Here is an 18,858-nt window from a genome sequence, read left to right as displayed (position 1 = left end):
AAAAAAAGGCCTCAAGATGAACTGATGGGCAAATTCAGGCAGACAGGAGTTTTAGACCCTGAAGCGGATGATTTTGCATTATTTCCAGTCCTTCCACATTCCTAATGCTTCACCCCAGTGGGGCGGAAAGATGTTTGGCTGCCTCCAGGTAGAGACTACTGCCTTGACGCAGAGCTGCATACCCTAGGTGGGGGCTTTAAGACGATACCCTACTCAGAACCTTCACGCCAAAGAGTAACTTTGCTGCTGTCCTTTGTATGATGATCTGTGTTTGGTTTTGTTTTCTTTCTTTCTCTCTCCCCCGCCCCCCTTCATACTAAAGGAACGTTGAACGGGGACAGGTCTCAGCATCGTTAAGAACTTCTAAAGGAGATTTTCTACCCAGCCAGAAACTACTACGTGACCCATCTTCCGAGACCTCCTGATCTTGCAGACACGGAGTTGAGAGCTCTGTAACTTCTTTGCACATAAAAGTTTGAGAACAGATACTAACATGCTGATTCAGAAAGACCTGTTATCATAGGCTGTGTTAAAAAAAAAATCTGACAAAAGGAAGGTGTCTCAACCAAATGAAAGACTTTCAGAAAGGAGCTTTTAGGAAGACATTGCCCCCTTCAAAAGAGCAAGGCAGCACCTTGATGAGAAGAGGGGTTTAATTCCTTCGTAAATTGACTTTAAACCGGGAGGTGTTTATCCTTGACATTGCTGACATAGGATTTAACATTGATTTATCAGACTGACCATTTTTTTCAATAAAATGACTATTCTGTTTTCATGGGTGTATAAACATTATTTATTGCTCAGGCTTTTTGTCACATTGTCTCTCAGCTGTCATGTAAATATATTTTTTGGAAGTCACAGCTGTAACAATTTTATGATCATATGAAATAATGAAAATATAAGAAAAAGACATTCTCCCTGTTTGATCGCTTCAAAAGACACCTATGGCAGCTTGGGTTATATAAAAGGTACCTTTCTAAACATTTCACAACTAATAGAGAACATCTGGGTACAGATGATGATGTAATTTTTTGTTAAAGTTTCTTTTCAAAAGTACTTTATGGAGCTATAATACTGTTTGATTCTTCCAAACATTTAGTGTCCTTAATAACAATAGAAAGAATTTTTCCCCAAAAGCTTTTCTGTAAAAGCCAAAAAGAGCTGGAAAATGGAAATGTTGAGAGGGTTTTTCAGTCAAGAAAGAACAGCATGTCTTGAGGAGAGTGTAACATCAGATATCAGCAGGTGTTGATGAGACAGTTACAGACCATTTTGAAGACACTTGAACATTAGGTCAAATAAAAGGGAACCAGGCACTTCGAAAGGTCAGCCTCCCTCAGAGCAAAGTCCAGACGCATTGTGTCACTGAGATCAGAGCCTTCCTAGGAAAGGTCTTTGAAGTATTCTTTCCAAAATACAGTGCCCTCTCATTCCCTTCCCAGACAGCACGTCTTGTCTCTACCTACCCTGTCTGTCCAGAGCATCATTTACTGGCTGAGGCTTCATGGTGAGAGACAGCCAGAGTCCCTCTTTGGGTGGTTTTCTACAAGATCACTCGCCATCGCTGCCTTGCCTGCTCCTCCACTGATCAAAAATTAAATAAGCCTTGCTCTCTGACTCACCAGGGTAGGGAGCACATTTCTGAAAAGTGCCCTGACCTCTTGAGTCTCATGTTTCTGTCACTCTTATGTTGGTCCCTTACAGGTACATGAGAGCTACAGGTGGCTCCTCCAGGGTGATGTGTGACAATGTGCCAGGACTGGTGAGCCGTCAGCGTCAGCTGTGCCACCGACACCCAGACGTGATGCGTGCCATTGGACTGGGGGTGGCTGAGTGGACAACAGAGTGTCAACACCAGTTCCGACAGCACCGCTGGAACTGCAACACCCTAGACAGGGATCACAGCCTCTTCGGCAGGGTGCTGCTCCGAAGTAAGTGCCCTGAGTTTACCCAGCCCCACAGGCTCACCTGCCACACACCTGTGGGGCTGCTCACCTGCCCTGTGAGTCCCTACTCATCTCTTATTGCATGAAGTCAACCGGAGTCTTGTTCTATTGGGTAGCACTGTTCCTGTTTTACAAATAAGGACTACAGATATCAAGGAACTTGTCTAGTGTCTTATAGGAGGAGGCCAGCCCTAGATCTGGCTGTAGTGCCCTGGGATCTTGTCTGTCAATCATCTTCTCTGTCCATCACATAAACTCTGCTTGGCCCTCCAGGTTCAAACTTTGTCTTAGGAGCACAAAGGAAGCAGTCAAGGAACTCTCTTGACTTTTGTCGCATCTTTCCTGAGCTCGACTTTTCCAGAAGATCAGGGTGGAATGTTCCAATCTTTTATCATCCAAAGATGATCATGAGTACAAAAACACTATGTAAGTTGTATTAAAAAGCAGAGATAAATTTCTAGTCATCACCTTTGACCTCCCATCTAGCGCCTCAACTCTAGATTCCGTGCTGTGTTTAAATTGAACATGTTTCTCAGCAGATTGTAAATTCCAGAAGAGTAAGGATTGTGCTCCCAGTCCCTTACTTGGGGACTGTGAACCACAAGGTCAGAAGTTTAAACCCACCAGTTGCTCCTCCGTAACCCCCTAAATAGGGCCACTATGAGTCAGAACCAACTCATTGGTACTTAACAACAACAACTCATTCATTTCAGTGAATAAATGAATGAACTTGGTCGTGAACAGCTAACATTTTTCAGATGCATTTTAAGCAGTAAGGATATTTATGGATGGTAGGGATGAGTATCATATAAATTTCTTTTCACTTAGAAGATGTATTCAGTATTATTTAAATATATAATACATCTCTTAAAAGTTTTGAATATGAAGAGTAGTTCACTGCTGTTTTTTAGGTGACTTTGAGCCATTTCAATTAATAGTGACGCCATGTGATAGAGTAGAATTGTCCCGTAGGTGTCCTAACCTGTGTGTCATCTGTACGGGCGGTTTGAATCCTATGAAGCCATTGGGTGAGCATATTCAGACAGCCTTTCACTTGGCAGCTGAGCACTTAATGGTTGAGCCACCAGCTAGTATAAAGTCAGAAAAGATTACTTAAAAATCAGATCTCATTATCAAATAATACCCATCCACTGACCTGGACCATAACTCTTCTTTAGGGAATGTTGTTGTTGTTGTTGTGTGCCGTGGAGTCGGTTCCGACCCATAGCGACCCTGCACAGGGTTTCCGAGGCTGTAAATCTTTACAGGAGCAGAACGCCTCATCTTTCTCCCGCGGAGCAGCTGGTAGTTTCGAACTGCTGACCTTGCGGTTTGCAGCCCGATTTGTAACCACTACGCTACCAGAGCCCTTTTGCTTGTGGGAAATATGACTGAAAACACATTTATGTGCAAACCCCAGAAACAGGAAACTTTAGACTTGTTTTTGCCCCTTCTGCTCCCCTGCCCCCATTCCTAAGAAAATCATTCAGGCTATGCACTTGGTAATGCTTAACAGAGGGTGTTTCTATCATCTAATCATCGCAGCCCTAAGGTTTTATGAGGCCAAATCATAACTGAATGTCTCTAAAATCCCCCAAGGGCGTAGTACTCTCACTTTTAGCATATCCCTAAAGCTAAATTACTGCGATATTCTGCATTTTTATTCTCTAGTTTAAGAACTATATTCTGAATTCCTTTTGGAGTTTCTCTATGACATCCTGGTAGCGTAGTGGTTACGAGTTGGGCTGCGAACCGCAAGGTCAGCAGTTCGAAACTACCAGCTTCTCCACAGGAGAAAGATGAGGCTTTCTGCTCCCATAAAGATCTAAAGCCTTGGAAACCCTGTTCAGGGTCACTGTGGGTCAGAACCGACTCGACGGCACATAACGGCCTATCCAAACAACGACATATGACATCGCAAATTTTGGAAAGGCTAACAGTAAATTTCAACTTCATTGAATTTAAGATTTTACCTAGACTGGCTTATCAGTAAATCAATTGAAGTGTTAGACCCTGTTAAAGAGAGTTTGCAAATATCTAGTACAAATAATCTTTGAATATATCATGTGGGGACCCTTCCCTCCTGTTTAGAATGGGTAAGGAGTTTTCTATTTTCAAAGTGCTTGCAACTAATTTCTAATGATTATAAACTGAATGCACTTATCTATAAAGTCTCCATCTCTAGATTCTGTCTACGAAAATTTATTGATGTCTCCATATCACCTTCAGATCACAAATCAAAGGAAGCAGTGATCCTAAAGATAGTAGATCTGCCAAAGGTGGGAATTCATTCATAAAGTTCTTTAGCTTAATCTTGGCGATCTTTGTTTCTTCAGCGCTATCGAGTTGCTGAGAGAGAGGACGTTAGAATAAGAGGAAGTAATTAATTTCACTTTGTTAAGACCCCAGGTAAATAAGAGATTGTAACTTCTACTTCCTTCAGATTTCTTTCAGATGAAGCTGGCCGCTTTGCCAAGTACTGGAAATTTAAAACATGCGTGCTACACAATTTCTTTCCATTCTTTACGGAAGGCCGCATTTCATTCTGGACATTTATGCAAATTTCAGTGACTGTCCATGATGATTTTGTGTTGGTTATGGGAGGGCTGAATTTGGCCTGAAGCGCTTATCCTGGAAATAATCACAGAATTCCAATGAAGCTATCCAGAGTTTGACAATTAACTGCTTGTCGAGTTCACATCTCAGACTTGTGAACATTCCTCAGGAACCCAAATGTTCTTCTGGATGAATAGGCAAGGCAAAGGACATTTATAGGGAGAACAGAGATATTGCTATCCATGGTTGTAGAGAAGAGAACATTAGCTTCTTGCTTCAGAGAGCCAGACTAATAGAGAGTACGGTTTTAAGGAATATTTGTAATTCACTCATTCAACAGTCTGCAACTATAGACAGAAAAGACTTGATGACAGAGCTAGTAAACCCAAAACTATTCTTGTAAGAATTGTTGTTGTGAAGTACTGTCGAGTTAGTTTCGATGCACAGTGACCCTGTGTAGAGTTTCCAAGCAACGGCTGGTGAGTTTGAACCACCCACCTTGTGATTCAAACTGACCTTTCGTCTAGTGCATTATCCCACAGTGTCATACCAGGTTGCCATTCTAGAATAAGCCTTAAAAACTCAAATGAAATGTGGTTAGGTCACGTCTTGGCAATTCTCAATAAAATAAGCCAACATTTAAAAAGAAAGATGGGCAACCCATAACCTTCAAGAAAGCTTAGCTTCTAATGCCTTGCCCTTCCAGGTAACAATCCTTCCCTTGCCCCTCCCCCGAATACTCAAAATGTAAGCATATGGATTTGATAGACATTGCTGGATTTATCTCAATCCAAAAATTAGAGAAACATCTAAAGGAACACCACAGGAAGTTTAAATATCACCATTTACGTTTGCATTTTACTCCATTTTGTGATGACTTTTAAAAGAATTAGTTTTTCTAAGAAGAGGCCCAAGATCAAAATTTGTTTTGTTACTAAGCCAATTCTTGAAATGTGCTACTATTTCACACATAGCATTTTAGTGATTCATCTAAGACACTTAACTCAAAACATATTAAGGCCCATATCTACATGATACCAAAACATCTGGAGGTAAAGTGAAAAATTTAGTCAATGTGCTAAATTTATAAAATAAATAATCATTGGCTATTTAGCAAAGTGAATAATAAATGACAAGTATTTATAGTGATGTTTTTGCTTTGGAAATCATTTCTGAAATGTAGCAGATTGTCTGATTTTTTTTTCTTTCAGCCAATAAACTAATGTAATTGTTTGCAAATTACACAGGCTGAATTCTGCTCCAGCATAATTTGTTTCTTGACTGCTTTCAAAATCCTGGCTTGTGACTGACTATCTCCCATACCTTTCTCCTAACAGACTGCCTGTGAAATCTCTCATCTTTCTCTTTGAAAAATAAGACAAATACTAAGTACATTAAACGTCTGGGGATTTTCCCACTAAGTGATCTCTCTAACCATGGACACTGGACATTCAGGGTTACTATGGGTTGAAACTGACTTGACGGCACTTAATAACAACAACAGTGGACAAGATGTTTTCCTACACTGTAAAATGGGTGTAATAAAAAATTTTTTTAAAAGAAGCTTTGATTGTCTGAAAGCTACTACCTGAGATTAAGCCATATTAGCATCTAGTCAGTTTATTTTAGAAAACATCTCAATTCCGTTTACAAAATCTGTGATCCTTGTAATAGGAGCTGGGAGTCTTTAAAACAGCTCCCATGATCATCACGTTTCTCTCTGGAGAGTGTTGCCTGCTACCAATGGCAAATATTCATATAATTGACTTTACCTAACTGCAGGGTAAGTGATTGATCCCTTTTTTGATGATTGGAGGTTTGGGGGAAGTACTTTTTGAAGGCTGAGGTAAGTGCCATTTCATGTGGTATAGATGCATTGTCCCTATTTTTAATAATGAGACTAGCAGAACAAATATTGCAAGTGATGTAAAATAAATTTTAACACTGAGTGACATACGGAAACAAGCAGGGCTTCGATGCAAAACGGTGGTTTGTTCTCCCAGCTGTGTGGTTCAAAAGTCACACTTGTCTTGACATATTGAGTCGCCGTATGGCTCTATGTTTTCTTCCTTGCACTGGCATTGGGTTGTCCAGCTTCTATTTTGATTGTTAATATATTTTCTGCAGCAACCATTAATAAAAAAGCATGCTAATAACAATGAAATACAGCCCCACTTGAAAAACGAGGTGCACAGGGACCCTAAAGAGCCTTATATCTGTCACTATACCACAACACCGTGTTATGAGTTACTACAGATTATTAAAATAATTTAATGTAGTTATTGCTCTGAAATATGTACCTTTCAGCCTGTAAGTGAAAGTAGCCTACACTCTAATAAAGAACAATTCTAAGAAAGCACCCCAAAGGGCTCTTGCCCACGTCTAATTATAGGCGGTAAATTTGTTTCCTTCCAGAAAAACCAAAGGAAAGCTTTTCACTGTCTTTTACCAAATACCAGTGATTAGTGCAGGTGTTCCAGAAGAAAGTAAATTCACCTTAATAGTTAGACATAGTATGTAACGTAAGGATATTGCATATTGCCTTCAACAATCTCAATTACTTGTGAAAGTTGGTGCCAAGCCAAAGCTCTCCAGCATTAATGTGTGTGTGTGTGTATGTGTGTGTGTGTGAAGGTGTACTGGTTACTGCCTGAATTCTCCTCTCACCCCTGCCCCTAGATTTCTCTGAATTCAGTACTCATTTTTGATCATTTAAATGCAGGCGAGGGTCCTCAGTGGATGATACAGAAGTATGAATACCAAAGATAATACGTTGTTGTCAAGTGCCATCAATTAGGTTCCGACTCCTAGTGACCCTGTCTAGGATTCTCGAAGAGCAGCTGGTGGGTTTGAACCACCGATCTTTTAAAATTTATTTTTCAAGTGAAAAAATAACAACCCAGAGATATGATGATCCTATGGTCTAGAACATTTAGAGATGGCGTTAAAGCAAACAAACACATGGATCAAATTAATGCTTAGCCAGGAGCTGGGCAAGACAGTCTTTTGCTTCATTTTTTGGTTTATTCTCTATGTATTTTAAGAATAGGTGTCATTCAGATATTTAAATTGACAACAACCTATCAATTAGGGAGTCCTGGTGTGGCGCTGTGGGTTAATGCGCCAGACTGCAAAGCCATTTGAACTGCAAGGTTGGTGGTTCAAGCTCACCAGCTGCTCCTTGGGAACCCTATACAGGGTCGCTATGGGTCGGAAGTAACTCGACGACACTTAACACCACACACTATCAATTAGATTATGACGGTCCGTCCACCTTAGAGACATGAATCTTGGCTCTAGAATATGTCTAGTGGCAAAGAATGCCACAGGCAGATCAAAATCTAAGCAGCCTTCATGTGAGGGTTGTTCAGAACTAGCCATACCAGACCACTTTTAAGAAAAGCATTTTTGTTTCAGGTAGTCGGGAATCTGCCTTTGTTTACGCCATCTCTTCAGCTGGAGTTGTATTTGCCATCACCAGGGCCTGTAGCCAAGGAGAGTTAAAATCCTGCTCCTGTGACCCAAAGAAGAAGGGAACAGCCAAGGACAGCAAGGGCACTTTCGATTGGGGTGGCTGCAGTGATAACATTGACTATGGGATCAAGTTTGCCCGCGCCTTTGTGGATGCCAAGGAAAGGCGAGGAAAGGATGCCAGAGCCCTGATGAATCTTCACAACAACAGAGCCGGGAGGAAGGTATGGAACTGCAACGGTGCTCAATGTAGACTGCATGGCCGTGTAGTCAATCACTCAGCTGACCTTTTCTTAAACTCTCCTAGAGTTGACCGAATGCTGTTTAGTCAATAGGTTCCACTGTCCCCCCAGCCTAGAGCTGTTTGTTCTAAAGAATACCACCGGCTGGGTTGAAATATCTCCACCCACACTCCACCTTCCTTCCCACAACTAGCTGAGGGAGTCCACCCATTGCTTTTGGCACTGTGTTTAGTCAAGTGTTTTATGGTCCCTTTGGGTTCTGTATCATTGAGGCAGAAGATCTCATCTGTGGGTTAGGATCTGCTTCCTCCCTCAAAGCAATGGGGCTAGTGAATGCTTTTATCTAAGAGATACCAAGTCTTAGAGCATCTTCTTCCAAACTTTTTGTAAAGGCGTTTTTCCAGGCAAAGTATATCTGCTTCAAAATCAGGGTGCTCTCTTTCAGAACCAGACCCACGTCTCACTCTTAAGACTCCACTCTGTGGTTCCTGGTGCTGAATGGGTTAAGTGGACCCAAGAAAAGAAAAGCACCAAAGGGTTACTCTGGCCAACTATGCTGAGGTCCTGACTAACCTCTTGGCTGCGGGTATGTGGTTAGTTCTCAGCCCCCAGTTTTTAGATGAGAAAACTGGTTTTCAAGGTGCACGTGGTCACCGGATAAGCCAGTAGAACAGTCAGGACTAGAATCCAGGTTTCAGCTCCTATTTCAGGATGCTTTGGCCTAGAATCAAACGACTTCAGTGTTAAAATTCGGATCACTGATCAGCCATAACTTGTTGCATGGTGACAAGGCAGAATAATTCAAAAATCTGAGTGCTGTACTTTATGACTATATGTAGAAAGCGAAGACTAACTGGTGGATCAAATATTTGGTCAGCACTGTTGGAGTCCTGGTGTGGCGCTATGGGTTAATGCGCTAGACTGCAAAGTCGGTTTTAACTGCAAGGTTGGTGGTTCAAGCTCACCAGTTGAGCCTTGGAAACTCTCTATGGGGTCGCTTGGGTCGGAACCGACTTGACGGCACTTAACAGCAACAACATTCTAAAATAATCTTAACTGCTAGTGCAAAGAGATAACCATAATTTTTCTTTTATCAACATAGCGTAAAAATGTGCTTGATATTAATATGTAAAGAAAGATCAGCATAAAATTGAAAGGTCCTGGGGATGGGGAGGGGAGGACTTTAATAGGAAAAAAGAATAGAAAAGAAGTCAGATCTGTTTGGATGAAACCCCTTTTAATAGACTTATGAAGAGAACAAATCTCACTTAAAGGAAGCTACAAGGAAAGCACTCTTGCTTAAGCACATGGAGTAAGATGAGTGTGACCTGAACTGTTTACAAATAGTACCTTTCGTGAACTTTAAAAATCAACATTCCTTGTTTTCATGAATTTATGGACATAAAGTGAATAGTGCCAAAAATATAGACTATGCTTGTGCAATCCTACAGCTATTGGTAATTACAGTTTGTGCAATGGTTTGGACAACAACAAAAACTTTTACATTGACCTTTGCCTTGACTTTGATCCACCATGTACAAGTTACAAAGTGTGGTGTCTTTGATAGGAGCATGCTGCCTGATGGTTAGGGATCTTAGACAATTTGAAAAGAGAAGAGCATACGATCAGACACATGTCTCAGAGAGAATGTGGGCTTATCAAAATAAATGTTAATTTTACTTAATAGGTCAATAGATGTTGAATGTTTCAACTCTTCAAGACAATAGATCTTGGCTATTATATGTTAGGCTCTGAATAAACATGGACTTTTAATGTAAATCACATGATTCCTTGCAGTGTAGAGGTGAACAGCTGTCAGGCCTCAGATATTCTCCTGCCTACTCTGTAGAATTGAGGAGGCTACTTTTGATTGGGATAAAAGTGCACACACTGACTTTTTAAAATGTGGCTTTAATTAATGGTGGGTGGGCAGACTTTCTCAAGGAGATGCATGATGTCAGTGAATATGAACTTTAATGAGAGCAAATGTATTGAGATAAACATGCGTCTCTAATTCTCTTCTTGCGGTCATTAGACCCCCAGTCTCTACTCCCCCTTCATACCAGCAGAAGGTCTGTGGAAAGAAATGAGAACAGGCTGGGCTTGTGTTTGAAGGCAGACCTCTTGAGCTCAGCTTCTAACCAGCCTGGTTCTAGAAAGGCCCGTCTCGTGGGGCTGACAGCAGCATCCGTTCATTTGTATTTTCTTCTTTGTGCTTTTCTGTATTTTCCAAGGTGTCCCATGTGAATGTCTTCTATTTTATAAAACTAGAGAAAGAAGGCCCAGAACATATTATTAACAAAGAAATCCTATCTTCCAAGTTTGTTCCTGTTAGTCACCACACATACACATTCGGCACTGCCATTTACAGCAGGCTGATTTTCACACTAATAATCGAACCGTTTAATTCATTTATTATAGCAACTGGTTAGAGCACCCTCATGTGTCTTTGTGCTGTAATATTGTTTTAGCTACTACAAAGTATGTATTTTATTTTAATCATACTTCAGCAGAATTTACAATATTTTTCCCCTTCATGTTGACTTGAAGATTTATCCTAAAAGTGAGTTCAGTCTTCTACTTCCAAAGAAGACAACAATTAATACCTAAAAAGATAAAGACCCCTCAAAACAAACAAACATTATAGCAAGAATAAAAGCTCACAGTTTCTCTGCCTTTCTTAAGCTAATGAAATCATTTTATGAAAACTTCTAAAACATTTTCAATTACATTTAGATAAGTGAAAACTATGTGGTCAGTATCCACCATTGATTCCCTTTCGTTTTGCTTGCAAATGACTTTTAAATGAGTTCACTCTTTCGTCTAGTTGAAATCATTGCCACAACTTCTTTGACCTTTCCTAAAATCATGTGTATCAAAAGCATTCATGCATACAACCCAATGCTACCCTTCTATCACGAGAAATTTCTATAAGAATAAGAAAAGTTACATAAACCCCTTTCACCAAAAGGTATCTCGTACTCTAATGAATGAAGGTCTGTAGAATTAAAACAATTGAGTCTAGTCTTGTACAACTAGAGGACGACTATGAGGTGCTAAAAAGGTGAACCTCCCTGTTTAAGACAAATGTTAAGAGTAAGAAGAAAATTCTACCGCTTCTCTCAGCAGCCCTTCTGAGGTCTAAAGAAGCCATTCTATGAAAACTTCTAAAACTATGTTTAAAATAAGTTTTAAAAATATGTTTTAGAAATTTAAATCCAAAGAACGTAGACTTGAAATCAGACCCACCTTAGCAGTGCCAGGGAGCTTAGCTCACTTTATTGGGGTTTATCTCATGTGTAAGTGACTTTCACGTGTTTCTATAGGAAGACAAGTATAAGGCAAACAGCAAAGAACCTGGAGTGTAGTGTTGTTGTTAGGAGCTGTTGAGTTGGTTCTGACTCACAGTGACCATGTATAGGGTTTCTGAGGAGCAACTGGTGGGTTTGAACTGCTGACCTTGTGGTGTGCTGATCCCACAGTGCTATGCCAGGAGGTGTAGTAGGTGCTCAGTCAAAGTGAGTTCCTTTCTCCTTCACTGAAGTAAAGGTTGTTTCTCAGTAGGTAACTGAGGCAGGCACAGATCTGATATAAACTATTGAGCAGGATTCAATTAGATTCTCTATGTATCCAGAGATTCATCTTCTGTCCAGTTGAACGTACTAGTAAATAACAGGTCAGGAGTGTTTGCTAATTTACAAAATTTGATCTTCAAAAAAACCCTGTAGGCATTTTCAATTGTATTAAAATTCCAGCTTTTCAGATAAGAAATGACTTCAGAGGGATGGGCTGACTAACCCAGGGTTACACAGTCTGGAAGTGCTGGGCGCGGGCATTGAAACCCAGTTGTGTTCCCCGTTACATACTTGTCTATGTTTCCAGGTTGTCTCTGTTGAGAATTTTAAGAAAAAGAAAATGATTTCTACGTCTTAAAACACACACACACACACACACACACACACACACATATATATATATATACAACTGCCCGTGGGAGGTAGCTTGCAATGATTTTCCCTCTTTGTGTGTAGCTCTGTTTCCCAACTTCTCTGTAATGGTTGTGGATTGTTTTTGTGACAACAGGGGGAAACGTTCTGTCATAAAGCATCAAAAACGTAACTGTTAAGTCTTTATGCGCATGCCCAAAGCAATTCACCCTCATTTGATAGAGTCACAGTTTCTATCAACAGTACTATATATAAGTCTGTTTGGGGGCTAAATTTGGTGCAACAGATAGATACTTACTTACTTTAGGAAAGGTATCAGTTTTGGACCTAAGACAGAAGTGGGAACAACTTAAGAAAATGAAGCCTCTAACTCTAAGAAACTATTAGGTGGGGACACAAGTGGAATATCGCTGCTAGGCACGCTATGCTAAGCGGGTTCTTAGAGAAATAGTAGGGGCAAGGGCCATTTAGCTGAGGAGCTAAAGAACTGGGGTTGGAGCTGGAGATGAAGATTTCCTAAGGTTGAAATAGAAACAATGCTTTCCAGGATGCCTGTGGGACTAACACTGATGGAGGAGCAGAAAGTCCTTCATGAAGTTGAGGGCTGTACAGTGAAATGCAGGGCTGAGTGTTAATAAGAGCAGGGACTGGAAATCATATGGTGACCAGAGCCTGTTCAGGGGAACCACAGATGCTGTGTTGAGATACCCAGAGGTTGCTGAGAAAGCTATAGGAAAGCCTTGAATAATGTAGGGAAAATTGGACATTTAAGTTCAATGCTTATACATTTGCACATTTCTTTGGAATGTAATTTGAATGATAGAGTTCATCAAAGTTTAAGTGTTGTATAATGCATTTGTATTAATGAATTTTAAAAAATAGGCTTTCTAGGAAAATTATGAAAATATTACTATATCCCTGAATTTTGTGTCTAGTTTTAAATTTATATAGGATTAATAATAATAAAGGAGAGTCCTAGAGTGGCGCTGCAGGATAAACACTGGACTGTTAACCACGAGATCAGTGGTTCAAACCCACCAGTTGCTCCTCAGAAACCCTATATAGAGTCACTGTGAGTTGGAACCGATTTGGTGGCACTTAGCAACCACAACATAATGATAAATTTCCTGATGTTTATTAATAATCTAAACCTAGCATATGGCAACTGTGTGATTATGTTATTTACTTGATAGTTTATTTTATAATTGGCTCCATTACTCATTAGGAGTTCTTAGCTGTTTACTCCATGAGACTGAGTCTCTGAGTTAGAAAATCAGCTCTAATCCTTAAGCATGAAGTTGGTACGATTACCTGTGTTTTAGTTGTTGGTGGGTTCTGACTCATAGTGATTATATATGACAGAATAGTACTGCACCATTGGGTTTTCTGGACTGCCATCTTGGCAGGAGCAGATCACCAACTCGGAGCTGCTGGATGGATTCAAACTGCTAACCTTACATTTAGCAGTTGAGCACTTAACCATTGCACCACCAGAGCTCCCTACCCTGTTAGGGCTGCCGTGTAAAATACAGAAATGCCAGCTAAATTTAAATTTCAGAGAGATTCAAATTTAACTAATTCTCCGCTATTTTTATTTGCTAAATCTTGTAACATAATTATATCTCAGTTTTTTTCACTTATAAAGTATGGATAATAGCAGAACCTACATCTTAGACATTCTTGAACCATGGTGGGGGAAAAATTTGGAGAGCAAGGGAATCCAGAGTTTCTAGTTCATGCGATGCCCAAATAAGCATCTTCCTAGGTCCGTGAATGTTGCTGTTGAACATCAGGGTCTGCACATGAGAGTGGCTCCTGGACACTGGGATAAAGGAGGTGCTTCTAAGTTCTATTTATAGGAAACTCCTCCTAAGTAAACAGAAACCAATCATGTACAAGATGTAAGCACAGCCTTGTTATTGTTTGCTGTCTTAAGAGTCAGCTCCAACTCTTTGCAACCTTGTATATAACAGATAAAACGCGGCACCATTTTCACATCACTGCTCTGTGAGAATCACTGTTACAGCCTGTGGGAATTTTGAGTGTCTTCCAATGTAGGAGGTTGTTGTTAAGTGCCATCGAATCAGTTCTGATTCATAGCTACCCTGTATAGGGATTCCAAGGAGCAGCTGGCAAGCTTGAACCACCAACGTAGCAGCGGTTCAAACCGACCTTGCAGTCCAGTGCATTCACTCATAATGCCTCCCTAGGACTCAGTAGTATAAAATAGAATTCTGTTGTGATCTAAAGGATTTTCACTGGCTCATTTTCACAAGTAGGTCACCTGACCTTTCTTTCTAAGCTTACTCTGGAAGCTCCACTGAACTCCGTCCACCATGGGTGAACCTGCTGGTACTTGCAGTGGCCTAGAATCCAGTATCATAGCCACTTGCAACACCAAACTGACATATGAGTGATGGAAATATGTGCAACTCTTATACAGCTTTATAGACAAGTAAAAGTTATCCTAACCTTCTCAGTAGATATTTTCGTGACTAGTCTACTTAAACCTTAAAAATAAAATGCATTTTGAAATATGTTGTTGTTGTTGTCAGGTGCCATTGAGTCGGAACGACTCATAGTGACCCCATGCACAGCAGAACGAAACAATGTCCAATCCTGGACCAACCTCACTACCGCTGCCACACTTGAGTCCATCAATGATGCCACCTGGCCAATCCATCTCATTAGGGGTCTTCCTCTCTTTCTCTGACCCTCCACCTTACCCAGCATGACATCCTTCTCCAGCAACTGTTCTCTCCAGACAATGTGTCCAAAGTATGAGAGACAAAGCCTAGCCATCTTGGCCTCCAAGGAGCACTCTGGTTGCACTTCTTCCAAAATGGATCTATTGGTTCTTTTGGCAGTCCATGGCACTTTCAGTATTCTCCTCCAACACCACAACTCAAAGGCATCAATTCTTCTACGATCTTGCTTATTCACTGTCCAGCTTTCGCATCCATATGAGGCTATTGAAAACACCATGGCCTGGGTCAGGCGCACCTTAGTCCTCAAGCTGACATCTCTGCTCTTCAATACTTTAAAAAGTTCCTGTGCAGCAGATTTGCCCAATGCAATAATTTTGAAATATAGATCTTTTGATGTTCCCAAAAATAAGTCTGACCTAAGAAAACTGAGGCACGATTAAAAAGAAATCTTAAAAAGTAGGGTATTCAGTATGAAATTATGAAATGAAAGGAGAAACCCTAACATTCTGCTTGTGGGAACACCTTCCGAACAACGATAAAACCAGATTGCTTTCAGCTCTGACTTATCCTAATCATAACATAAACATCTTGCTAGGTTGCAAATTTCACTTTTACAGATTCTCAGTAAGATATTTGTTTTGTGACAAGTCTGCTTAGTCCCTAAAAATAAAATGAATTTAAAAAAATTAGATCAGTTCTGCCAGCCCCACCTCTGTGTTCCTGGACCCCAAAATAGCATGTGCTTGATACTATAGATTTTAATAGATCGAATGAATCAAAAAGTAACCAGAATTTAAGTTCCCAAACAGGGAATAACTCTTAACAAAATTGTTATAGTTCCATGTATAGTTCTATTATTAATGGAAAATGCTTGTTTAAACTAGCCTCGTTCATCAATAAGAATTATTATATATATGGTTAGTTAACAGTAATGTTCTTGAATTCCACAAATATAAGTTCTACACCTTATATTTTCTAGCCAAGCCCACCCGCAGTTAATGTTTGTAAAGAAAGACAGTGCTCAAGACTTCACAGTGTCTTATTTAAGTTAATGAATGATTGCATAAGAGAGTCAGCCGCACAGTTTGCTAATAAATATTCCTTGTTTTCTTAGTTCCAGGGCATACATGTTTGAAAAGTATATGTTGGTCCAATTTTCAGTAACACCTATCTTAGAGATGTGGACCCGTCCAAAGAATCTCATTGTTAATAAATGTGCTTGGCTTTAAGCCAGAACTTAAAAATTAAATAATATGATTTTAATGTGTGTTTCCCTCAGGAGAATTGATGTAGGACCAGAAATTTATTAGTTGCTTTGTGCAATGCACCCAACTAAAAAGTGAAATGCTATCACTTCTTTGAATGCTCAAGTTTAACTAAAGAATTTAGTTAAAGCATAGCACGTAAAGGCTTAAGATAAATTCTAAAAGGAGTTCTAAGGCAAGATCAGTTCTTAAATTGGCATATATTGCACACAGTATACAGGGATTGCATATATATGTATATGTGTGTTGTTGTTAAGTGTCGTCGAGTTGATTCTGACCCATAGCAACCATGTATAGGGTTTCCAAAGAGCAACTTATGAGCTTGAATGGCTGACCTTGTGGTTCAAACTGACTTTGCAATCCAGTGCATTAGCCCATAGTGCCACACCAGGACCCCTATTTTACCCATAAGATCTTTCAGTCTTGCAAGTTGAGCCTTTAATTTTTTCTTCAGCTCTTTCAGCTTGAGAAAAGCTGAGCGTGTTCTTCGCTTTGGTTTTCTAACTCCAAGTCTTTGTGCATTTCATTATAATACTTGACTTGTCTTCTCAAACTGCCCTTAAATTTCTGTTCAGCTCTTTTACCTTCTCATTCCTTCCATTTGCTTTAGCATCTTTACACTGGAGGGCAAGTTTCAGATTCTCTTCGAAAATCTGTTTTGATCTTTTCCTTCTTTCTTGTCTTCTTAATGACCTTTTGCTTTCTTACTGTGTGGATGTTCTTGATAGTCATCCCACAACTCTTCTGGTCTTCAGTCATTAATGCCTCAAATCTTCTTGAGATGATCTCTAAATTCAGGTGATATATTTTTACATTTTGGCTCTCATGGACTTGTTTTAATTTTCTTCAGCTTCAACCTGAACTTGTGTTTGAGGAATTGATAGTCTGTTTCACAGTCTGCCCCGGGCCTTGTGTTTTGGCCGATGATGTGGAGCTTTTCCATCGTCTCTTCCCAAAGATATAGTCAATTTGATTTCTGTCTATTCCAAAAGGTATTTGCAATGAATAAGTCACTGTACTTGTAAAATTCTATCATGCGTTCTCCAGCATCATTTCTGTCACTTAACACCATATTTTCCCACTGCTGATCCTTCTTGTTTCCAATCTTTGCAATCACCAGTAATTATCAATGCATTTTAATTGCATGTTTGTTCAGTTTCAAACTGAAGAAGGGGTGGTGGTGGTTGTTTTTGAGTGCCATCAAGTCAGTTCCAACACTGGATAGGGTTTCCAAGGAGGGACTGGTGAGCTTGAACCACTGACCTTGCAGTTCAGACCAACACTTTCATCCCAGCGTATTAACCCGCAGCACCATATCAGGTGGCAGAATTCTTTAGTTTCATCATCACTTACTTTAGTAGTTGGTATGTAAAATTGAATCCTAGTGGTATTAACTGGTCTTCCTTATTAGCATATGGCTATTAACCTGTCATAAAGCATTATACTTCAAGTTAAATCCTAAACTGTTCTTTTTGATGATGAATGTGATGCCATTCCTCTTCAATTTGTCATTCCCAGCATAATAAACTATATGATTGTCAGATTGAAAATGGCCAATACCAGTCCATTTCAGCCCGCTAATGCTTAGGATATCTATCTTTATGTGTTCCATTTAATTTTTGAGAACTTCCAATTTCACTTGATTTATACTTTGTACTTTCCGTGTTCCGATTATTAATGGATATATACAGCAGTTACTCCCCTTTTTGAATTGTGCCCCATCAACAAATGAAGGTCCCCAAAGCCTTAAATCCATGCATGCCATCACTGTCAGCTCTACTTTGAGGAGGCAGCTAGCTCTTCCTCAGTCATATTTTGAGTGTCTTCTAACTTGAGGGACTTATCTTCCATCACTATATCTGGCAATATTCTGGTGCTGTTCATCATGTTTCAGTATTCAATATTCTGGTGCTGACAGTGTTCCTCTGCTATTCATAAGGTTTTCATTAAGAGCTGAAATGAATAGACGTATGTACACTCATGTTCATTGCAATATTAATCGCAACAGCAAAAAGTTGTAAACATCCTAAAAATCCATCCACTGATGAATGGATAAACAAATAGTGGCATATACATACAGTTGATATTATGCAATGATAAATTTGTAAAACATCTCACAATTGGATGAATCTGGAGGACATTGTGCTGAAATAAGTTAATCACAAAAGGACAAATATTGTATGAGGCCACCATTATAAAAAAGAGCTCTGGTTGCGTAGTGGTTATGAATCGGGCTGTGAATCTAAAGGTCAGCAATTCGAAACTACCAGCTGTTCTGTGGGAGAAAGATGAGGCTTTCTGCTCCTGTGAAGATTGACATCCTTGGAAACCCTGTATAGGGTGGCTATGAGTTGGAACCAACTCCATGGCACATAACCACCACCAACCAATATAGTATTGTGCTGAACCGCAAGGTCAGTTTGAACTCCTTAGAAACCCTAGCCAGGGTCACTATGAGTTGGAACTGATTTGACAGCACTTCACAACAACATTGATACGGTAAAAGCTGTGAAAGCTGGAATGCGACACGACTACCTTATAATTCCAGATCTCACAAGTTTCCACCTTGAGCAGGACTCAGTCACCAGTTTTCTGTTGCTCTCTGTTGTTGTTGTTCGGTGCCATCAAGTCGGTACTAACTCATAGCGACCCAATGCACAGCAGAACGAAACACTACCTGATTCTGGGCCAGCCTCACTACTGTTGCCATGCTTGAGTCCATC

General features: G+C 40.0%; 1 protein-coding gene across 1 annotated transcript in view; it reads left to right on the top strand.

Moving 5' to 3' along the window:
• The window catches only part of WNT2 (wingless-type MMTV integration site family member 2), a 50,626-nt gene that overhangs the window by 564 nt on the left and 31,204 nt on the right, over positions 1-18,858 (top strand). The window contains exons 2-3 of the mRNA XM_006859313.1: positions 1,705-1,931; positions 7,920-8,197. Coding sequence (XP_006859375.1) covers positions 1,705-1,931; positions 7,920-8,197 — 505 coding nt within the window. The remainder of the gene's footprint in view (positions 1-1,704; positions 1,932-7,919; positions 8,198-18,858) is intronic.

This window comes from Chrysochloris asiatica, unplaced genomic scaffold, assembly GCF_000296735.1.
Source record: "Chrysochloris asiatica unplaced genomic scaffold, ChrAsi1.0 scaffold00032, whole genome shotgun sequence".
NCBI lineage: Eukaryota > Metazoa > Chordata > Mammalia > Afrosoricida > Chrysochloridae > Chrysochloris > Chrysochloris asiatica.
Note: the sequence above shows the minus strand (reverse complement) of the source record. Positions and strands in the feature narration are given on the sequence as shown.